The sequence below is a fragment of the Dendrobium catenatum genome, unplaced genomic scaffold, assembly GCF_001605985.2.
Source record: "Dendrobium catenatum unplaced genomic scaffold, ASM160598v2 fragScaff_scaffold_1557, whole genome shotgun sequence".
Taxonomy (NCBI): domain Eukaryota; kingdom Viridiplantae; phylum Streptophyta; class Magnoliopsida; order Asparagales; family Orchidaceae; genus Dendrobium; species Dendrobium catenatum.
This window is the reverse complement of record NW_021320019.1, coordinates 8,588,391-8,613,563: the sequence shown is the minus strand read 5'-3', so window position 1 is coordinate 8,613,563 and position 25,173 is coordinate 8,588,391. Positions and strand designations below refer to the sequence as shown.

At 33.3% G+C, this 25,173-nt stretch overlaps 1 protein-coding gene across 1 annotated transcript; it reads left to right on the top strand.

The window, feature by feature from the left end:
• The first annotated feature begins 6,315 nt into the window (after nt 1–6,315).
• Nucleotides 6,316–22,636, top strand: LOC110113547 (protein OSCA1). The gene is made up of 12 exons (XM_020846182.2): nt 6,316–6,571; nt 9,816–10,135; nt 10,583–10,744; nt 11,756–11,891; nt 13,616–13,717; nt 14,638–14,757; nt 14,877–14,957; nt 15,529–15,869; nt 16,966–17,211; nt 18,081–18,405; nt 19,778–20,011; nt 22,245–22,636. The coding sequence occupies exons 2-12, from the start codon at nt 9,822–9,824 to the stop codon at nt 22,509–22,511; spliced, it is 2,328 nt and encodes a 775-aa protein (XP_020701841.1). The 5' UTR covers nt 6,316–6,571; nt 9,816–9,821; the 3' UTR covers nt 22,512–22,636.
• The last annotated feature ends 2,537 nt before the right edge of the window (nt 22,637–25,173 follow it).

The window sequence follows — 25,173 nt, the reverse complement described above, 5'->3', positions numbered from 1 at the left end:
GCAGAAGTCCGTCGGTGGTCAACGGTTGGGATGAAGTCCAGCTGCGGTCGGCGAACTGGTGGAAGTCCGGCGACGGTCGACGAACAGGCAAAAGTCCGTTAGTGGTCGGAGAACGGGTGGAAGTCCGGCGGTGGTCGGCAGGAACCCCGACGGTGGTCGGCAGGTACTCCGGTGGTGGACGGCAGGAACCCCGGTGGTGGTTGGCAGGAACTTCGATGATGGTCGATGGCAAGAGAGCTCCCAAATTCCTCCCTTTCTTCTCTTCTTCTCCCTCTTCCTCCTCCCCTTCATGTGAAGAATGAGGGCCTATTTATAGTTTTTTGAGAGTGGCATGGCTTGTAAATATGTGGATGATCAAGGGAAAAATGGGAGTGTTTGAATGGACGGCCGATATTGATCCCCTTGATCATGGATCGTTTATTGGTCAATTGGATGCCTTAACGATTTCAAAATTAAATGATCTTGGGCTCGTTGGATTCGTCTCGTCGAGCCGCTCGATTCGAATATAAGCATGCCATATTTCAAAACCGTTTGGTAATCCAAATTGTGGTTTGAACCCTTCAACAGCACTTCAGACCTTTGATTTGGACCCATTTGGGCTCGGATTGAGTCAAATTTGGTGTCGATGGGTTTGTCTTTCTGAGACGTTCAGTTTGACTATAAGTTTACTGAAATCAGAACTCAGATGGTCTTTGATTTAATTTTGGAAGCTTTCAACTCAATTTTGCTTTGAGATTCGTGCCTGATCAAGATAATTTTTTACTGATATATCAATTATTTTTATAGCTTTATACATACCATTATAAAGGTATTTAAGAGAAGGTTTTTCATCAGCATCAATAATTCTTAACAATCGGATTATATGCCCTAATAATTTAGAAATTACTAAATAGTTATTATGAAATCATACATCTAGAATTATTGAGGTCGCCTCCTTTCCCTTCAGTCTTAAATAGCTTTGAATCAGTATATGCGTTGCTAGTGATGAATGCTTGCAAATCATATTTGTGGTCATGCATACTTCTTAAGGTAATGAATGTTATTGTAAAATTGGTTACTCCTTGTGATGTCATAAAATCTAATTTTGAAAAATCATTCATTTATCTTTTAATAAAAATTATAAGAACTATCTAACTTTATTTATAAAAAACAAACAACAAAAATATATTCTAGAATTCAAAAAATCTATATGTACATATGTATTCATTTCTAATACACACACACATTACTCATGATCTATAAATTCCTACCACAACTATTCTGTCATGAGTACAAAAGAATAATTAAAATACAAAAAAAAAAAAGAAAAGAACTTGAGGAATCCTCGTCAATCTCACATTGATCTTTTATCCTGACTTGAAAATATTTAATCACATATAAAGAGCTCACATGCCCAACAAGAAACTAAATCTTATAATTGAACTCAACACAAGACAAATGAGCAATATACATGTCAGCAGTTAAATCATAAGAGTAGTATTCACATGAGCATATGACAATATAATAAAAAAATTAGTAAACTAGTACAATTTTCAAATAATTTAAAAAAATTCATATAAATACTACAATCAATAGAAAAATTATATAAAACATTAAATTAAAATATTGATAAAGACTGTAAAAATTAAATCAATATAGTAAAATCATAAATGAGTGTATACATCCGATAAAGTTATTTTATATCAATATTAAATCAATATTTTAATCATGTGCTCAATGAATATATCATGTTTTCTATATCAATAATAAGTAATAATGTTAATAATATATTCATACAATAATATGAATAATGTCTCAATAACATTCATTTTAATAGTCACATTAAACAAGTAAGAAATTTTGATTATCACGATCTTTTTTAATATTATATCATTGTTAGTAAATCATTAACTTAGTAAATATAGTCATCACTCTTTATCCGTCGTCACAATAATCATCTTCTTATAACTCTCAATCAATGTATCACATGAATCAGTGAGGATAATACAAAACCACACATTAAAAGAAAAGTCCATTGGCCTATGATTCTATACAAGTCAAAAGTCTTCAATCAACAAGTCAATTAGTCTTTACTTATCTTTTACATACATTATTATCACAATACTATAATAGTCATTCAATCACATATTCAAATTTATTTTTAATGTATTGTAGCAAATAAAATATAATTGAGCATTATTTAGAAAGTATCAAAATGTCATAATGATAGACAACAAAAATCATATTGAACAAAAATTCATATTTTTTAGAATTTAACCAAATTATCATATATTGCATAAAATAATATTCTGAAACTTTAGTTGAACTAAATTACTATTTTTAGACACACTAAAAAAAATTTTAGTAGGAAAAAACTATTATATTTTCAAAATTACTCAGCGAAAAAATCATAAATAAATATTCATAATCTCAATTTCTATAACATATAAAAAGTTAAGCTGTGAAAATTTTACTAATACAAAATTACCTCATTTTTGTAACGAAAATACAAATTTAATCGAAAAAAATACTAAAATATATAAAATTATTTAAATAAGATAGGATTTAGGTTCCTTACATAAAATACTATAATATCAATGTTATGACGAAGATAGTTTATAATTTGGATTTATATTCACTCAGTTAACAAAATTATGTATGAATTAAAATGCAGGCTATTACACTCCTGGTTTTATAATTTCTGTACAATTAACATGCTTTTTCTTAACTATTCTAATATAAAAGCTTAATTATAAATATAATTTATAATTTTTAAACCTTTTCTTGCATGTTCTTAATATAAGATATGCTTCCATTGTCTTTTAGAATGATGTTTATATAATGTGTGACGCCCCTTATAACTCCCATCAAATCACATGAATCGATCGCACCGATTTCTTATAACTGACAATCAATCTCTACCTCCTTATGACTCCCATCTATTGACACCCGTTAGTGAACCATATGAATCTTAAGGATATCATATATATATAAATCAATACATTACATACATACATCATATCAGATTTGGACTAGTAATAAACATTCTTGCATAACTCAATCATATCAATCATTTCAGTATATATTATCATACAGTTTTATCATGTTAAATCATTGTATAGCACTTTTCAACTCATTTATATAATCTATCTATTTTCTTACTTATTTTATCTAAAAATTATTACACACATATTTAACTGGTGAAAATGCAATAAAATCATATTTTATTGCTCATAATGATCACATCTATAACATATCAAAAGTTATTCGGTGAAAACTTATAAAATCATGATATAATATATTTTTTGTAGATTTAGGAGAGATAAGTCTATAGAAATTAAAATCATCAAAAATAAAAGTAAGAAGATAGTTACTTACAATGAATTGAACAAAATTCATAATATAAATGGTGGGCAAATATGACTCAAAGACATTTCTTTCTCCTTTTTCTTCTTCTCCTCCTCCAATTTCTTCATAGCTAAGATATAAAGTAAATTATATTACTTAGTAGTTTGTAGTGCATTCAGCTCACATTAAATGAGAGGAGGAAAAGCCCTCCAACCACTAACCCCTTTGCTATTAATTAAATTTATAATATTTTAAGTTTAAATTAATAATTATTGTTAATCTATAATCATAATCCTATATATACTTCTCAGTTATTTTGCCAAAGAGATTAAAATCAATTATTGTGTTTTCAATAGTGGAGTGTAGACCACTTTGGGTGAGCAAACCTCATCTAAAGCTTTGGCCCTTTATTGTGTCATGAAATCGTGTGCCAAACCAAACCTACAACGTGCTATTCAACCTGCTCCAACATTGTGCTTAATAATTATTTGCTCAATACCAATGACAACACAAGATTAGTTGCATTAGTTATATAGACAATTATAATCATGATTTATCCACTACTTACATGAATTAGTGCATCTCTTCCTCACCCTTAGATGAAGGGGAAATTATTTTGTGCGGTCATCGGACCGTCCGGAGGCGAATAAGAATACATCACATCACTCGGTACATAGCGGTACATGACAACAGTACACAACAAAAAGATGACACGGTGACCGCACATAATAATTTCTCTAGATGAAGAAGGAAACATATATAATGTTATCACTCCTCCTCATGTTCTCATGCTATGACAAATCTCGTTCTCTGAGAGAGTGTCTGAGGCACCTATGAAGTAAACCTTTTCAGCTCAATTCCTTTAATGATTGTTCATGATTATCTAATTGATGCTGTAATTTTTAGGTGCTAAGGTCTCTATCACTTTAGATTGTTGTATGAGTTTTTAATTATATGTTCCTTTTTATATTATTTAGTTGATGGTGCTTTTATAATTGTTTGATGATTGGTGTTTTTCTTGCATGTCTAATGTTGTTCTTACTTCTTAATGTTGATTGAGAAAGGTTTTGTTGGTCTTTTAATGTTTTATTGATAACTCTTTCTTTTTTTATTTTATTAAGCGTGTTTATGTTTATTCCTTGAACTATTATTACTAGTTTATTTTTAGCTTAGAATATGATAGATAATCAAACTTCTTATATTTCAATCTTTCGGATCAACTTTAAATAATTTTTTGGGCATTGATTGACATTAATATTTTCGACGACCCTTAATACATCGATCATTTTTATTTGTTGGATAAAAATATCTTAGTTGTAAATATTTTTTATTTAGAAAATTTCTTTGGGTGACCTATTTTGTCATTTTTTGGCATATTAGGGGATTCGAGTGCTAGCGAGATCGGGAAGAATTTTACTTCTGTCGATTAATCGGCCTGCAACCCATAACAAGAACAATAATAATAAATTCATATTAGTGTCCATATCGATAACCGTAATAGTCTAGTGGCAAGAGCACTAAAATAATACAATAACAACAAAATATATATTGCAACAGTAAATCGTACAGTAATAGGACAATGCCTCAATAACATGCATTTTAGTAGTCATACTAAACAAGTAAGAAATCCTGATTTAATAGATATTTTTCTAGTATCATATCAGTATTAGTAAACAGTTGGCTCAATAAATATAGTTGTCACTCTTTGACCGTCAACACAGTAATCATCGCCTTATAACTCTCAATCAGTATCACATGAATTAGTATATGATAGCATCAAATCACAGTATTTAAAGGAATATCCATCAATCCACCATCATGTACATGTTAATTAATCTCCAACCAACTTTAGTGAATAATCAATCTTTACTTATTTTTTCTCACACATATTATTATCACAATAATTACTCAATCACATACTCACATTTACTTTCAATGTATTGCAGTAAATAAAATATAATTAGATTTAGTTCATAAAGTGCCAAAATATTCTAACAATAGGCAGCACAAATACAACTTAGCAAAAAATTACAGTTCCTAAAACATTATTAAATTATCAGAGATTGTATATAACAATATTTTAAAACTTTAATAAAACTAAAGCACTATTTTTAAATATCAAAATAAAATTTTAAATTAATAAAAATCGTTGCTTTTTCAAAATCACCTGACTAAAAATATCAACTAAATAGTTAAAACGTTCATAATCTCAATTTTATAACATATACTATTTACATGATAAAAATTTTGCTAGTACAAAATCATTCTCATTTTTTGATAACAAAAATACAAAATTGATCAGAAAATCTCAAAATAATTAGTTTATTAAAATCAGAAATAGAATTATTACAATTAGGAACATATCTCCCAACCAGACATAAAAATCGCTCTATTTTGTCATTTTGAATAAAATGTTTTTGGCACTTTAGCTTACCTTTTACCTTTTTATTGTTTAATAAGTTTGACTTTGCGCTCTCAATTAATTGTAACCGTAAATTTCAAAATCTTTTACTTATTAGGCTGTTTAAACGGTAATCTATTCAAATTCACATTATACGGGAAAAAACTTCCACGCACATCAAAATTCAAAAGCACTATGATGGAAAAATGGACGGTGATCCATCTTCCATAATGCCGTACAATTTAGCTGCTTGCACGGATTGGCTGGTTACCAAGTCAACAAAATGCGACCGCCCGCATAGATGTCCTTCCTGCGAGCTGCGGCCCACTGCCACCTCGATGAGTTCCCACTTCGCTTTGCTTTTCCAGCTCAACGGCTCTTTTCCCCCTCAATCCACCGAACCCTTTGGGATCACATTACTAAAAGCTTAATTGGTAGTCAATGCCGACTGTATTAACAACTAAAGCACTAACTAATTTCCTCTTTCTCTCTCTAAAAGGTGAATGAGACAATTAGGTTTCATAGTGGCCCCATGACACGGAGCCGTCCGTTTGCTTTGATTACATTCGACCGTTTTGTGCTTATCATCTTCCTCCGCGGCGCCTCCGCTTCTGCTTCGCTGTTGGAAAACGCTTGCTTTTGATTGCGTTGCGATAGCTGTGAAATCCTTTAATAAGAGGAAGACAAGGAGTTAGAAGAGGAAGTGTTTGGTGGCATTGGTGTTTCCTTTCTCTGTACTCTCCAACGCGCCTTTCTTTCTCCCTTTTTAGCCATCTCTGGAAAGGCTGCGCCTGAGTTGGTTTTTGCAGGGAGTGCTCGCACTCTAGTTTTGTTCCGAATCCGGTATGCTTTCCTTCTGCGATGTTGCTTCTTGCTCTGCTATTACTACTACTGTTTTATTTTAAAATTTAGCAATTTGGTTAGAAAAAGATGGTGTTAGAGGAAAGAATGTGACAGAAAAGTTATATGAATTTGGTAGTTTTTCACTGGCAATTGTGTTGCTCATGAAGTGCATGGAAAACATATTACAATGTTAATTTGTAGTGCTTGATACACTGCATGAGTGTTAGGTTACTCTGCTACAGGTTAGCTTTAGGATATCCATTCTTCTATTTTGATTCTGGGAAAGGGTCGTTTGGCTCACATAGATCTCTTTCTTCCTTTTTTTTTTTTTGGCCACAAAGTAGTCGCAACCTTAATTGCTACTATGTTTAAAATAAAAAAGGGTACTCTATGGCCCTTTTGTTGGGGACCTTTGCTCTCAGCTATGAGATGAGAGTTCAAGTGCATTAACTGTTAATTTGTAATAATTGTAATTACATTCACTCATCGACCTTGCAAAAAAAAGCTAGTAAATCCAGTAATCTTGATTTTGTAAGTCTTGAGAGAATTAAAACTTGAAAAATGTTTGGCATGTAACTATGTAAGTAGTTATACATTTATAAACCGTTTGGTTATTTGGTTTAGGATTTAGTGAATCCATTAATTCTGCTAAATCCTGTGAATGGTTAACCAAATAAGGGGTTGAAACATGATTTATCAAAAATATTAGAATTTAAAATCTGTGAAATTCTATTTGGCTGGATTTAAGCTAAATCTTGCTCAATTCTGCCAAAAATAGAATAGCTAATAGCCCCAAAGTTTGTGAAACTATGAATGGACATGGTCTGAATCTTAAGTTTATGAAATTGGGGCGTGAAACAAAGAAATAAGGATATGATCAGAGCAGCAAAACAGTACAAATATTGCATACAATTTGCAGGAACATAAAGACAACAAATGGCATTTATTCATCACATGCTATTATATTTCATTTACCAGTCAAATCAATAGATTTTTAACATTTTGAATAGCAGGACTAGAAAGTTTCCTGTTTGAAATTTGAAATCCGACAAGCAAGGTACTTATAGTATTTGAGTGTATCTATGTGTTCATGAGGATTAAATTTGAATATTAAAACTTCTAGAAGTATTTGTTCTTCATAGCTTTCAATCTTAGAAAAAATAGAGGTTTTTATACATATGTCCTGAAATATGATATTTTCCTACAAACCATCAATATCCTCTTAAGGTCTTTTAAAATTTTGACCTAGTTATTGTACCAAAGACTCCAAGCGTTTTTTTTTAATTAAACTGCCTCCTAGTCTTCCTTCCATGCTGCCTGAAGTGGTGCTTGCCAGTGCCCTTTACTATGCTAGAGTTTGTGAGAGGTCTGCCCCAGCCTTTCGTTAGAGGTTTGTGTGAATAGAGATAAATGGTTTAGATTTTTTTCTCATTTATAATTTATGTACATGAAAGCCAACATTATGCTCTGATTGGCATAATGTTCAGTTCTTATTAGCAGATTTTTTTTTTAGGAATAAGATTATTTGGGCCATGTGCAGTGAATTTAAGCAATTGTATGTAAAATATGTAGTATCAAAATATTTTTGTGGTATGCATATAAATCCATTTTGTTCTTAATTTCAAAAAAACTTGGCTTTCATGCCAATTATTGTATTCAAGAGGAAAATCCCAGCTATAAAAAGTTTTTTCTGCTGCACCTGTGTGATGTTGACATATCAGTGGAAGAATGAACTGAAAGATTTTGCAGATTCTATCTGAAAACTTTGCATTTTAAAATATTTTAACTGCATGTGAACTAGGAGATGCCTCCTGGACAAACACGTGGGACTAGTAGGTGAAGTCTAAATTTGCAGGTTCTCTCAAGACTGCTATGGTTGTGTTAAGATTTTATAGTTGTAAAACTCTGACTAAAGAAAATATGAACTGTTAGGCTGTGCACTTGTTACATTGGAGTTCTTGCATGATATGGATTACTGGATGATTACATGTGACCCGCACTATGTATATCATGGAGGCTTAATAAATAAATTTTATAAAACCACCATTAGGTGGTTGAGACGGCAAAGTCATGTACATCCAAGTGTTGAACAATAAAAATATCATTAACAGCTAAATTGATGATATCTAGAGTGGGCCTTAGGAACATTTTACCTACATTTGTACTTATTTTCTAGAGAGTTCTAGCTCTGAGGAGCCGTGTTTGTAATGCTTCTTCGATAATCTCCCTACATCAATTGAGCATAGCATAAATGAGAATATCAAAATGAATATGAAAATTTAAGAAGGATAAATTAAAGAAAGTTTATATTGGTGGGATGATTTGAGTGACATAAATGAAGATAAGATAATTGAAAATAAACTTAGGTAGTTTAAACATATATAACAAAGGATAGACAATGCACTTCTAGAAGATGGGTAAATAAAATTAATATTGGAGGATTAGAAAGGAAGAGGGATGGACTTAAGGTTATATGAATATAAATTGTTCAAAATGATTTTCAAAGAATATCTTTAGTGCCTAATTATCTCAAGCAACATTTTATATTGGAGTTCTAGTTAGTTCTATTAGTATCTTATATATAGTATTGTAAGCAGTAGAAAGAGGGATGGAATGAATATATTTTTGTGATTTTAGCATTGTTTTTACTGTTTGTGTGTTCTAGCTCTGAGGAGCTGTGTTTGTAATGCTTATTCGATAATCTCCCTACATCAATTGAGCATAAATGAGAATATCAAAATGAATATGAAAAATTAAGAAGGATAAATTAAAGAAAGTTTATATTGGTGGGATGATTTGAGTGACATCTATGAATATAAGATAATTGAAAATAAACTTAGGTAGTTTAAACATATATATTACAAAGGATAGACAATGCACTTCTATAAAATGGGTAAATAAAATTAATATTGGATGATAGGAAAAGGGATGGACTTAAGGTTATATGAATATAAATTGTTCAAAATGATTTGCGAAGAATATTTTTAGTGCCTAATTACCTCAAGCAACATTCTATATAAAAGAATATAAAATGAGGATTTATAAAGATGATCCTAAATTGTTGGGATAATGCTATTGATATTGATGATGATAATATGTATTTCAAAGGCATTTTTATCTTTTGCTTGTTTTTGAGAAATGTTTTATTCATGAAGGTAATGGTTCTCATTTCAATATTCTTTTATGATTGAGTTTTCTTTTTCTCATGTTTACTTACGCTGCATATATTGGCTCAAATTTACAGGAAATTATGGCTACAATCGGTGACATAGGCCTCGCTGCATCTATAAACATTCTGACTGCCTTTGCATTCCTACTTGCATTCACTATACTGCGTTTGCAGCCATTCAATGACAGGGTATACTTCCCTAAATGGTACCTTAAAGGAGTAAGAAGCAGCCCTACGAGATCTGGCACATTTCTACATAAGTTTGTCAATTTAGACTTCAGATCATACTTGAGGTTTCTTGACTGGATGCCTGCTGCTCTCAAAATGCCTGAACCTGAGTTGATTGACCATGCAGGATTAGATTCTGCTGTTTATTTGCGGATATACCTGTTAGGGTATGTGTTTTTCTTTCTTATAATTTTGATATCAGAATTTGAGAAAGGATTATTAATTTCTTAAGTTGTTTTTCCTGTGCTTTTCCCCATATGGTCTATCGCTTTGGTTATGATAATTGCATGCTTTACAAGGAATTGAAGTAGAGGTCTACGTGAGCTGAGCCGGCTCGAGCTCGACTTGTTTATGGGCTCGCGAGCCGAGCTTATCGAGCTCACGAGTCTCGCCTATCAAGCTCGACTTGAGCTCAAGCTCTAGTTCGAGCTCGCTTTCCAAGTGACGAGCCGAGCTCAATAAAGGCATAAACTCGACTGAACTCAACTTGTTTACAGTTTACACCCCTAAATTGGAGGGGCTGATTTGTTATTATTATTATTTCTCTAGAAGGCAATGCTGTGAAAGAGTTTTCGAGTTATGGTGATGCCCAATTTTGGATTTTCCGCTTGCAGGCTTAAAATATTTGTTCCTATCACTTTGTTGGCTTTTGCGGTCTTGGTACCTGTCAACTGGACAAATAATACTCTGGAGTTAGAGTCTGCCAAGTCTTCAAAGTTGGAGTTCAGTACAATAGACAAGCTTTCTATATCAAATATCCCCAGCGGATCAAATAAGTGAGCATGCTAGTTCTTTTATTGATCATGTTTTTTATTTACCATCTTTTGCAGTTGATTAGAAGACAAATTGTATGGAAAATTGACCAAACATTTTTTATTTTTTTCCTATGACGACATTCCCTAGAGTTTTTAAACTTTTAAGATAATTATTTATCCAAAGTGCATTATTTCTTCGTTGGTTTTTGTTCTATGACTCATAGAAAATATTCTGATAGCAGAAACTGAGATGGATGGAATAGAATTAAATCCTTGAAAACCAAGCATATTAGTTTTTTTATCTCTTTTCATAGAAAATGCTATCAAAATGGTTTGGTTTTAGATCTTCTTGACTAACAGTAATTTTAAATGTAGGGATATGTTAATTTCTTAATTGTTGAGGATATTTGCTAGTTTGGGAAGTCTATTGTCAAATTCTCAAAACAAAACTATTTGCTTCCTGACAACTGGCAAGTAATTTCATATGTTATGATTGCAGTTGATTCCGAAGGCAATCAATTTTTTTTTATTTGAAGCTGTAGCTATAGCATCAATAGTGCTCCTATCAATTTAAGAACACGAATCCAGCAGACAATCATTCACAATTGGTTAAACTAAGGACAAGAGATGCTTAAAGTAATAAGGCCAATTGAAAATTCACTAGTTAGTAGCTAATAAAACGCATTGCAGATTTGACAGTCTTTTGCATTTCCAATTACTCCTGCTTATGAAACTCACGTAAGGAGAAACCTGAGAAACATCGTTTAAAGCTAAAATCCTCTGCATGCAATATTCACAGTTCCATTATTCTTAGTCCTTTTTAACTAGTTCCTGGTAAAATTATTCTGTGCGGATACGGATGCCATCCGGAGGCAAATCAGAATGCGCTACATCACTTTTTTGTTGTGTACCGCGGCTGTGTGATGGGTGAAGTAGCATGTTCTGATTTGCCTCCGAACGATCCGGTATCTGCACAGAATAATTTCTCGGGTTCCTAACTTTATTCTTCTATATTAAATTTACCTTTTTCAGGTTTTGGGCCCACTTGGTGATGGCATATACCTTTACCTTTTGGACTTGCTATGTGCTATTAAAAGAATATGAAATAGTTGCATCAATGAGGTTGCATTTTCTAGCCTCAGTGAAACGCCGACCAGATCAGTTCACAGTAAGTTTAAAAAGATGGTTCCAAATTATTTGTCTAGTTTCTTTGTTATTTATCATTTGTTATCTGCTTATGAATCCTTTCTTATTTCATTCCATTTCTATAAGTTTTTGTTTTTTGGAATTCTCTTAAGGTCTTGGAGTTGGCTTTTATTTAGTCCTATCTTTCTTACCTAATAATCGTTTTCATACATGACATTAGTTATTCAATCCTCTCATGACTCTTACTCTGCCTAGATTTAGTTGTTTTGCGGTGTTTCTATGTACAGAAGCCATTTAGTAGAAAACTGCATATGATTATTACGAAATATATAGTAGTATATACATGAGCATGTCCATACATGCATAGGTAGGTAACTCATAGGTGCCATATAGGTTCACTCTCAAGGAGTTGGAGCAAAATTAGGCAATCGCTCTACAAGTTGCCTCTGGAGGATTAGATCAACAATGCACATATTTCCAACGAGTTGGAACAGAGGACTCAACTCAACAAGCCTTTGCCCAAAGAGGCACTCGCCTTAGGAGGACTTAGCTTTTTCAATAGTTATTTTCAGTTAAGGCTATACGTCTTTTATAGATATCCTTGTCCAAGCAACAAAAGGGAGAAATATCTATGAATTCCATAGTCATGGCTCCATCAATTATATTTGTCCCTAATTCATAGTCACGCTCTCCTAGAAGACTAATCGCTCACCTTGAAGACTCATTGCTTCTCTAGGGGACTTGCCTAAGGCGCTCGCTCACGAGGACTCACCCAAAACATTTTCCCCCTAAGATTGGTCTTAAATGTGGGATCTGAGTTTTCCATTATGAAAGATTTCTGCAAAGAATTCAATAATTCCTTTACCATGGCAATGCCGAAAGAATGCTCAGTGGTTAAGTTTGTTATGTTCTTTGTCTATCATTTATTTTTTTACTGTTAAAATCCTAGAGAAGATAAGGATTTAAGCTTGTTCTCTACTTTCTCTATGATGATTTTCCCTATCCCTGCATTGCAATCTATTTCACGTGGATTTCTGTGGAGTTTTTAAGATGTTTTTCTTTTGCATTAACACGTCAGCTGAAGATATTAACGGTAGAATTCTAATAGCAATGCAAACACTATACATCACATATATCTAAATTTTAATGAATATTTCTGATAATTAAATTATTATAATTAAATACAATACTATATGTTACATGATTAAAATTTGTATTTACGTGATTATAACAATATTTCATAGAAATGTATGCTTCGGACCTATCATTAACTAATTATATGATTCTTATATTAAAGAAAATATATAGTTAAGAAATATTAACATAATTTGCTAAAAAAAATTTGAATCTTATAATTTAAAATTGCAATTAAATTATATGAAAATAAGTGGTGCACTCATAATAATTATTATATAAGAACAATCATAAATCATATCTAAAGAGACTAAAGACTTTTTTTTTTAAATCTATTGGCATACATGCGGCAACTCAATGCCATCTGGCGTAAAAACACAGCAAACAGGTGATGCGAAATATTTGTTTTTACCACTTTTCTGCGCTACCAAACAAACAAAATGAGTTCCTTTTTGCTGATAAATATTTTTTCAGTAAATCATTGAAGAATGCTCGGTGATATTATCGTTTGTTCTTTAGACCTCTTACTAAGTTTCTGATTGTTCCCTAGCCATTTCTGATATTAGTTTTTTAACCAGCCATTTCTGATATTAGTTTTCTAATTTCTTGCAGGTCCTTGTAAGGAATGTCCCACCTGACCCAGATGAGTCAATTGGTGAGCTTGTAGAGCACTTTTTCCTGGTCAATCATCCTGATCATTATCTTACTCATCAGGTAGTGTGCTTCTATATTCTCCACATTCACGAATTTATCTAAAATAACAACTCTTTAGATTAATCACTTTATTTTTATAAGTTGTTTTGTGTTGCCTTTTTTTTATACATATTATGAACATTGTTTTAGTTTCAGAAGAATATATATGGTAAATAAAGTGATACAATGAGACAAGGAGCGTATTCCCAACTATTATTGTAATTTAAACTTCATGCTCTTGGGAAATTACAGTATTCGATTTGTTGTTTCAATAGAATCATTAATGTAAGTGTTTTGCTTCTTTATTGTTCTATATTATTCATTAACCCTGGCTAAATGAGTCGGCCTTTCTACCCATTCTTCTTGCCATAAAGCTCTGTTAAAAACTAATTTTATAACATAATAAAATGAAGTGTGGAGCAAAGTTAGTTTTTTTTTGTGCAAAACAATGCAAAGTATTAATTATAAGTTATTCGAGCTATTATCTTGTCTATGTTTTGCATTTACCATGTATGGTCTTATGATTATTTTAGTATGTTCAAAAAACTTTGGAATGAGCATTAATTATGAGTTATTGGTAGACATCTTTTTTTGTGCTATAATGAGGCGATATTTCAACTGTTTGACCTTGTTGTCCAGTGCTTTGCATTAGTTCTAGCATAAACTATAGTTTCTTTTCTGTAAACATGTAGCAGTCAACTTTAAAAAATATCTAAACATCTAAATGTGTTTGGAAATTTGCATCTCACTCTGAATGCTTATAGCAATATTGAATGTGATCCCTAAATGTGTACTGTTTTATCATAATCCTTGATTTATGTTGATAAACATTCTTTTTGTTCTCAGATAAGCTCTTGTTATGCTTGCCTAATGGAGTCTCCTAACGTTTAATACTTTGCATAACTAGAATATCAGATGCATTGTTTTTATTTCTGTCGTAGATTGTCTATGATGCCAACAAACTTGCTAATATGGTTCAAAAGAAGAAAAACATGCGGAACTGGTTGGACTATTATCAGCTGAGGTTTGAAAGAAATTCATCTACAAGACCAACTTGTAAGGTTGGTTTTGCTGAAGTTTTTGTTCTTCCCTCTATTATTTTCATATATGAGAATTGAATTTAAGGTCATCGCTTAAGATTACTTTGCGACATTAATATTCTCTGATATGCCTTCATCAGACTGGTTTTCTTGGGCTATGTGGTAACAAGGTGGATGCGATTGAATACTACTCATCAGAGATTGAAAAGCTATCTAAAGATGTAAGTTGCGCAATCTATGCCTAAAGGCTTATGTCAATTGTCATAATTTTCATAACTTCCTTGCCACTTAGTTCTTTTTGCATCATCATTGTAGAAATCCAATAAATTTCCATCCATCTAAAAAGTTTAGTAAGTTTGACGTGCCACCTACCTAATGCACTTTTTGATGTCACTGTAATGTTTTTTGTTTTCATATTATCCCTGTTTTCGTTATTTAGCATTACCTAAAATGGCTACACAATAGTTTTTTCAATCGTTTCATGCAAACCGTTATTAATCTTAGCCATGGATACTTTAACTCCCTGTAGCATTATATTTTGCTATCAAATCTGCATTCATTTTAACATCCCTTTGAATTTGATGTAGGAGATTTAGGCTTCGTTTGGGACGGGCTTTCTTACTGCTTTTTAAAGTAGCTTTCATTTGCAAAAATTTTAATTTTTATTTTAAAAAGCTGTTTTAAGCAGCAGTAAGAAAGCAGTGCCAAACAAAGCCTTAGTCATGTTTTCTTTAGATTTCCTAATAATTCAAATTCTGCATGTATTTAACTGGTATTTCTTCCTTTCTTAAGGAGGTTGAAGAGCTTAATAGAATTAAGAAGGATTCAAAGTCTGTCATGCCGGCAGCATTTGTTTCATTTCGAACACGTTGGGGAGCAGCTGTTTGTGCTCAGACACAACAGACCAGAAATCCAACTCTATGGTTGACAGATTGGTCCCCTGAACCTCGTGATGTTTACTGGCAAAATCTAGCCATCCCTTTGGTCCACCTAAGTGTTAGGCGATTGATAATAGCAGTTGCATTCTTCTTTCTTACTTTCTTCTTCATGATCCCAATAGCGTTTGTTCAGTCTCTAGCAAATATTGAGGGTATTGAGAAAGCCGTTCCATCTTTGAAGCCCTTTATTGAATTGTGAGTATAGTCCGCGTATTTTCCATGTTAAAATACCTAGTATTTATTTTCCTTTCCATTTATTGCTTGCTCATTTTTTTTTTTTTTTTGCTTCTACATTATTGTTATTATCAGTATGGTTTGTTGGTTGTGCGGAACTTTATTATGTTTAATGCCTCTTTCAAAATTCTACAACGTTTTTTTTTTTTTTGCCTCATTTCTTACATTGACAGTAGATAAAACTCTGTGATATCTGTTGTTTTAATAGCCAAGCTGATCATGACCATTCTAGAGTTCATTTGTTTCTTATTCAAACCCTTAAAGCCAAGCGATTTAAAGTCTACCCATAGAGTTTAGAAAATTCTAGTCAATTGTATGTTGCGTATTATCTGAACTAATAGCACACTACTCAACAAGTTGTTTAAAACTATGATTTCGCCTTCTTTTCACGTTGGCTTTTAAATTATTTCAAGATTATTTGTTTTTTTTTTAAATTTTGGAGAGGATTCCATTATAAAACAAAGCTTTCTTCTCATCATTCTCTCCCATTCTAGCTTAATCATTTAACTTTTCTATGTATTGAACGGTTGGTTTGAGCACGTGCAACGAGAGCAATGGCTAAATGGTGTTACGTCACACGAAACAATCTTCAAGTTTCCTTGAACAATTGAAATCACCAAAATGTAGTCTGTTCATAAAATATATTACAACAACATTTTCAAAAGTATTGAAGTTATTAAAAAAGAGCCCTCAACGCCTATGAGAGACATGAACTATGGAGGGATAATTAACCATAGAGGCTTGCACCTTTGAGAAACATGAACTCGAAACATAACATTCTAATGAAATGGAGCAAAATCTCTAGGTAGTGTCTTATCTTAAATCTAAACTACTAGAAAATTTGATCATGAAAATCCATTAAAACTTTCACAATGCAAAGGCCAAGGTGCGTATTTTTTAAGCCAAAATTCTAGTGCGTGTGTGTAGTTTTCATCAATTGATTGTCATGTTTTTGACTGCTTTGATTTCTATTTATTTATTTTTTTCTCGAAGCTTTCTATTCAGTTCTGGTTATTTGTTATGTCCTGATTTTTGTGAGGATGCTTTGGTTATGCAGAAAATTTATTAAGTCACTAATTGAAGGTCTTCTTTCTGGAATTGCTCTGAAGATTTTTCTTATCTTGCTACCTACTATATTGATGCTTATGTCCAAGTTTGAAGGACATATTTCATTATCATCTTTGGAGAGAAGAGCAGCGTCAAAATATTATATGTTTTTGCTTGTAAATGTATTCCTTGGGAGCATAATTGCTGGGACTGCATTCCAGCAACTAAATACTTTCATCCATCAGTCAGTTAATGAGTATGTTTTCTTTCCCACTTTGTTAATATTAAGGACTTGAGTTTTAGTATAATATTACTGTTATATAAAATTTTGTAAGGACTAATTTTAAATTTTCAGTATTCTTTTCATATTCATTTGGTTTGCCTAAAAGTACACGTTGGACTACTTTTGGGAAACTACATGTATCGATGATAACAAACATTTGTGAAATTTTCTTATCTTTCTAAGACCTCAAAGCTTCAAAGACTTATAATCATTGTTTTTTCTAACTTGTGCATCATAATAATTAGATTAGAGTGAGTCACCTTAGATGATTTGGTCACATTAAATGGCGGCCTTCTGATGACCCGGTTAGGAAAGTAGTGGTATTAGATTTGACTTATGTTAAGAAAGATAGAGGTAGACCTAGAAAATATTAGAAATGATCTTTCTTTATTATATTTAAATGAGAATTTGACTTTTAACAAGACACAATGGAGAAAAAGGATTCATGTAGCCAACCCCACGTAGTGGGACGAAGGCTTGATGTTGTTGTTGTTGTCGTGCACCATAACGATAATTCAGACATGCTTAAAATATGCTGTGTAACTTAATTTGAACTAGCTTACTAATGATCTCCCATCTATTATAAATGATTAATAATTGAGACATCAACTAGATGGATTTAATTTAGAGAAATTTGTCTTATTCTTTCAGTGAGGTACAAAGACCAATGATGAGGTTGCCTCTATTTTGGCCCAAAGATCTTTTGTTCAAATTTGTGAACTCTCTTTATAAATATTTTTTTTTATTTGAGGATTATGATTAAAATATTGCTCATTTTGTAACCGCTAACTCAAAGCTTCATAAGTGTCAACTATAATGGCCTGTTTCATAAAAAAATGCAGGTTTCCTAAGACAATTGGCTTAGCAATTCCCCAGAAAGCTACATTTTTCATTACATATGTCATGGTTGATGGTTGGACAGGAGTTGCTGGGGAGATTTTACGATTGAAACCTTTGATAATCTATCACCTGAAGAACTTTTTCTTTGTGAAGACTGAAAAGGATAGAGAAGAGGCTATGGACCCTGGAAGTTTTGAATTTAGTTCATCTGAACCTCAGATACAGTTATATTTCTTACTTGGTCTTGTATATGCTGTGGTCACACCATTCTTACTTCCTTATATAATAGTATTTTTTTGTCTGGCATATCTTGTTTTTCGCCATCAGGTAAGCAATTTCTTTTATATAAAGTGTTTTTTTTTCTTTTTGTATAGTTATTTATGTTATTAATTATTTTTCCGTTGATTTGTCCCTTGGGACCTTTTGATTTTGCATAACCGTTTGCATGGCAACTGATAACTTTGTGCTGTTTTTTGTATCATCTCAAAGTTTAAACGTTTTAATGTTCACGTTGATAATAAGATGACATTTCCTTTGATGCTTATTATGATAGGTTACTTCATCACTTAGATATGATAGGTTACTTCAAATTATGACATGTTACTATTGATGCAATTATGAATCGAATTGGCTATTAGTTTTGTTTCATTCAGATCTAGTGATTGATTCCAATTTCTAGTTTTAGGAATATATTTTCTCGAGCTGGTTCCCAATGCTCAGGTTTAACTCACCTTTTTGAATTCCATCTAAGTTTTTTTGTTATAGAAAAAAAAAAAAAAACAAATTCTCAGGTGAAGCTTGAAGCTTTAAACTTGATGAAGGTATAAGAAAAGCGTGTACCCATTAAAAAAAAAAATTAATGCTAATTGGATGCTTGAGAACCAGTTAAATAATCACTCTCCATCATTCCTTCAAGCAAATAATTGATTGTTTAACTAATGTCAGAATGCATCAGATTTCTATTATTTCTCAAAGTCTTCAAAATACAAAACCTCTATGTTGTGAACCCATTAAAAAAAAAAATTAATGCTAATTGGATGCTTGAGAACCAGTTAAATAATCACTCTCCATCATTCCTTCAAGCAAATAATTGATTGTTTAACTAATGTCAGAATGCATCAGATTTCTATTATTTCTCAAAGTCTTCAAAATACAAAACCTCTATGTTGGGGCAAATTATTCTGTGCGGATGCCGAACTTCATTCATAGACCAACTAGAATGCATCACGTCACCCCTGCTCGGTATCGTGGCTCGGTACCGTTCTCGGTACTGGGCTCGGTAATACCGACGCGGTGCATTCTGGTTGGTCTCCGAACGGTTAACTGCGTTCGGCGTCCGCACATAATAATTTCTCTTGAAAAGGCGCAAACATGTTCTTGTTCTTGAATGGACTTACGCCCGGCTAAAATAGGCAAAATAAACCACATAGTTGACTAGTATATCATCTCAAACCTACACTTTCGATTATTATTGGGCATGATCAATATCTTTAATGTAGATCGATTAATTTCTTTTTTTTTAGATCTTTCCATTATCTAAAATCTGGGAGGTGTAGAAGAATCTTGGTTCTTATTATCTTTTCACCAAATTTTGTGTTATCCTAATGTGCTACAACTGTGTTTAAATTAGTTGTTTATCTAAAACTTTTCCATGTTTCACATTTTACTTTTTGTTGATACTGGTTGAAAATATTTATAGATCATAAATGTCTACAATCAAGAATACGAGAGCGCTGCAGCATTCTGGCCAAATGTGCATGGACGCATAATTACTGCAATGATAATATCTCAAGTCGTTCTTTTTGGATTGTTAAGCACAAAACTAGCAGCAAATTCTACACCTTTCCTCATTGCTCTTCCTGTACTGACAATATGGTTTCATAGATTCTGTAAGAACCGCTATGAGTCTGCTTTCAGAAGATATCCACTTCAGGTAATGCGTGTAAAAAATTAAATTTGCTGGCTTATTGCTTTCTCTTCTCTTTTTTTTTTTTTCTATGTTATTTCATTTTTTTTCAGAATTTAACTAATTACTGCAGTTGAGATTTGCTTAATAGAATTCTTCCAATAAATACCTGATGTTTGTTTAGAACATAATGAGAAATCAACAGTAGTTTTTGTAAAATTATATCAATATATCATCTCTTCCAACGTACTTTTTGTTTTTAATTGCGTGCTAAAAACATTGCCTCAGAAAGTGGTTGTGGAGTTATTTTCTCAACAATTCATAGAAATTTCCATGTCAGAATTTCAAGCAAAGATTGTGAATAACCTCTATTTTTCCCAACATGACCTCAATTTTACATGCACATTACTTTTAGTTGGCAATTCATCCGGGTGTGTTACTCTGGAGAAATTATTTTGTGCGGAGTCCAGACGGGAAATTCCTGTTTGGATTGTGAGTGTACACTGTGTATAATTTTGTACACATTTTGTTTTTTGTTTTGTACAAAACACTGTGTACACTCACAGTCCGAACAGGAACTTCCCATTCTGACTCCGCCCAGAATAATTTCTTATTACTCAGAGGCTATTGCAAGCCGACAAGCACACGTGTACAATTGCCGAATGGATAAGCAAACGAGTGAGCCAAGTAGCAGGCACATGCAAGCTAGATTAAGAATTTCTAGTTTGATGGAGGTTGAATTTAAAACCATAGGATTCTAAATTGAGCGCATAACGATCAAATGAGTCATTGCTTTTTTATATATAATCAGTCTCCAAATGCATTTATACAACATTACCACCATGATTTTCTTTGTTGTCCTTGCATGCATATTTATACTTAGAAGACTGAACAGTTCCTTTCGGTTGCATTGAGAACTAATTCACATCTTTCATGGAAAATAACTTTGACACTATAGCTCCTTTCTTCTTATTAAAATAAAATAAATGAATTGATAATAACCGTAAAGTTATTGCCATCTCCACCCCGATATCCGGTGTTCTTTCCAAACATCTATCCTCACATCCCATGTATTTTCTGAACATTTTTTTAGTTCTATTATCAAAGATAGCAGTTTATTCTGGTTATAATAAACTTCAACCCCCCTATTTACTAAATGAAATCTTTTCCATAATGATCTTTTCTATTATACTATCAAATGTGACAGTAATTATTAAACAAATCAAATTGAATAATTTTTATTTTTATTATTTGGGTATATGCATTATAGGCAATAAATTAATATTTTTGAATAAAATTAGTGTTTGTTTGTTAATAAATTTAATTTTCATATATGATTGCATTACCTTTTAGTCATCAAGTTTATCTTTATCCAACTAAGGTTTCGTTTGGGACAGCTTTGTTACTGCTTCTTAAAGCAGTTTTTTAGTGAGAAATTTTTTTTTTTGTAAAACTCCGTCATAAACTATTTTTAGCGCAAATTTAATATTAAAAAATTCAGTTATATTATTTGTCTGTTAGAAAGCATTGTAAAACTCTGTCCTGATCTATTGTTTAAGGTTTTCCATTCAGAAATTGCAAATATGAAAATATCATGCTACAAGTTTTCTAGAACATTGAATGCTGGCATTCTGGGAGTTGTTTGTGATTAAAAAAAAATCTAAAAGTGCAATTTGATAAATTTGAAACATTTTTCTTCTTCTTCATTATTATGATGGTTGCAACCTGTTCTTTTACAGAATCACCCCAGGTTTTGAGATAAAATAGTAGCTGCATCATGGCTTCAGAAATATTAGTGCATCAGGCCTATTTAAGTTATTATAAGTAGCTCTCAATTTTCTCAAGCAAAGCCCCTGTGAGAGACTGGGCTTGTGTTTGACAGAGAACATATTCTCACCTTAGAACTTTATATTGTGATTTGTAAGGCTTCATTTGGGACGGTTTTCTTAATGCTTCTTAAAACAGCTTTTTAGTACAACAAATAAAATTTTATACTAAAAACTATTTTAAGAAGCAATAAGAAAGTTGTCCCAAACAAAGCTAGGGACGGCTTTCTTTCTGCTTCTTAAAACAGCTTTTTAGTTCAATAATTAATTTTTTTGTACTAGAAAATTGCTTTAATTTAATAAGCACTAAGAAAACCGTCCCAAACGAAGCCTAAGTTCCAAGCCATTGCTGAAGTTAGGGGAGCCATATTTAGAAATTAGAACTGAACTCAATTTTACTTGACCTGAACCATTATATTGATTTTTGAAAACAGGAAGCAATGATGAAGGATACTGTGGAACGAACCCGAGAGCCAAACCTGGAGCTGAAAGAATACCTGTTGAATTCTTATATCAACCCAGTGTTCAAGGAGGTCGATGACCTTGTTGACAACTCTGTTCTTGATGAGGAAGAGTTTGAAACTGTGCTTGTACCAACAAAGCGGTCTTCACGCATAAATACACCGGTGCCCAGCAAACACGCTAGCGACTTCTCATCAACTTCTTTACCTGAGGTCACCCTGCATGATCGACAATTATGATGAGCTTGCATAGCTGCGTATTGTTTCAATGTATTCAAAATATTCATTTTCTCCCCTCCCAGATGTGTAGTAGTATTTCACCTACCAAGGACTTGGGTGATTGAGCTTTTAGTTTGCTATGTAAAATTAAGTTATCTAATTCTTGTAAGAATTCTCATTTTAAATTATGTAAAAGAAATCGAAACAAAAATATGAATTTACATAAAATCTTAAATCCACGAGTAATAGCACACCTGGCACAACTTATTTTCTCTTTATTTCTTTATTACCAATGTAGTGATGCCACGTGTACTTACTTTACTTAGACTACCTATATATAGCCATTACCTGTAACCATTTACAATTAATCAAATATACTATTCATCTTCTTCCACTTCTCCGTTCGTCTCTCGCCTCCTCTGTTTCTTTATGGTATCAGAAGCAGGCCATTCCTGAGCCTCATTCATGGCCTCTTCCGCTTCGGCAACGTCGTCATCTCGCACAACGACGATGATCGGTGATACCTCCGACAAGCCGCTTCTCTATCCCGCCCTCAAGTTCATCATCTCCAATCTAAAATGCCTGGTTCCACACCCGCTGTCCATGGACAATTACCCAATTTGGAGAAATCAGATCTTAAAACTGCTAAAGGCAAACGGTTTTGAGTCCTTTCTTGAAGCGCCTCCAGCATCCACTATCAATCAAGATTCCGAAAATCTTGATTCAGACAGCAACAAATGGATTCTTACTGACAGAAACCTTGCCGCTGCCATTTCATCTACCATTTCCGCCAACGTCATACCTTACGTTATGCATCTTGACTCTACTTATGAAATCTGGTCGGCTCTCCAAACTAGATTTCAATCCGCTAACAGATCCAAAGTGATGCAGCTCAAGAACGAACTTCAAAACATATCTATGCGTAACCTCTCAATGCAAGATTACTTAATGGAGATCAAGAAGACTGTAGATCTCATCATTTCAGCTGGCTGCAATCTTGATAATGAAGATATCATTCTTCATATTCTCAACGGGCTACCTCCTCCATACCAATCTTTCAAGACTGCAGTAAGAACACTACAAACACCTCTCTCTCTCGACAATCTCTATGCGATGTTGATTAGTGAGGAAATTCACCTGCGGCAAGATTCTCAAAGATTCTCATCTCACACCGATAATCAAGCTGCTCTTTATACCAATCGCGGTCGTAGCAGACGCGGACGCGGTTCCACCTATCAAACTTCTCAAAACAACTCCAAAACAGGATCAAAATCTTCCATAATTTGTCAAATCTGTACCAAACGAGGCCACTCCGCCGATGTTTGCTGGCATAGACATAACTCCAAATACGTTCCTCCTACCGCAAACAGTCAAGCACTCATGGCTGCATCGGACATTACCTCCACGGATTGGTATCTGGACTCTGGGGCTTCATCGCACATGACGAACAATCAAGACAACATGACACAGTCCTCCAACTACAATGGATCCGATCAAGTCATCGTCGGGGATGGAAGAGCTATTCCTATCGCTCACTCAGGCGCTGGAATCCTTCCTACCCCCGAGCGTAAGCTCCAACTATCTAATCTTCTTCATTTACCCGATATTTCTCACAATTTAATTTCTATCTCCAACTTAGTTAAAGACAATAACATTTCTATATCCTTTGATCCTAACGGTTATCATGTCAAGGATTTGCAGACACACAGAGTTCTTCTTCGAGGACCCTGTAGAGCCGGTCTCTACCCCATCAAGATCAAGAAATTCGAACAATCGAAGACGGCACTCAACACTAGCTCGCGGCATCTCCCCAACTGGCATCAACGTCTCGGTCACCCGCACCAAAGGATTCTTGCTACCATTTCCAAACAAAATCCTTCTCTCTGTATTGTTGATAAAAATAACATTTGTAATTCCTGCAATGCTTGTAAAAGCCATAAACTCGAGTTTCCTAGATCTATTAATCGCAAAAATTCTCCTCTGGCTTTACTGCACTCGGACGTTTGGGGCCCTTCACCTGTTCAATCTCAACAGGGTTTTCTTTACTATTTACTTATACTTGATGATTATTCTCGCTATGCTTGGGTTTTCCCCTTCTCTCACAAAACTGAAGTTTCACAAATTTTTATAAATTTCATTACATTCATTGAAAAGTATACTAAACATCAAGTGCAGGCTGTTCGGACAGACGGCGGAACTGAATTCGTAAATCACAAGTTCCAATCCTTCCTTACATCTAAAGGCATCCAACATCAACGTTCTTGTCCTTATACGCCGGAGCAAAATGGAGCCGCTGAAAGGAAACATCGCCATATCATCGATACAACCAGAACTCTGCTTCACACTGCATCCATGCCGCTTACCTACTGGCCGGATGCCGTCTTGACAGCGGTATATCTAATCAACAGAATGCCTACTCCTACCACTAACTACACTCCGCCTATTAAACTCATGTTCAATGTCATTCCGGATTACGCCTCCCTTCACACCTACGGATGTGAATGTTTCCCCTTGCTCCCAACCAACTCCCGCCACAAACTTTAACCAAACTCCATATCTTGCGTGTTTCTCGGTTACACAGATACATACAAAGGTTTTAAATGCTTGAACCTTAAAACCAATCGAATCATTATCTCTCGCCATGTTAAATTCATTGATTCGAGTTTTCCCTTCACCACTTTTA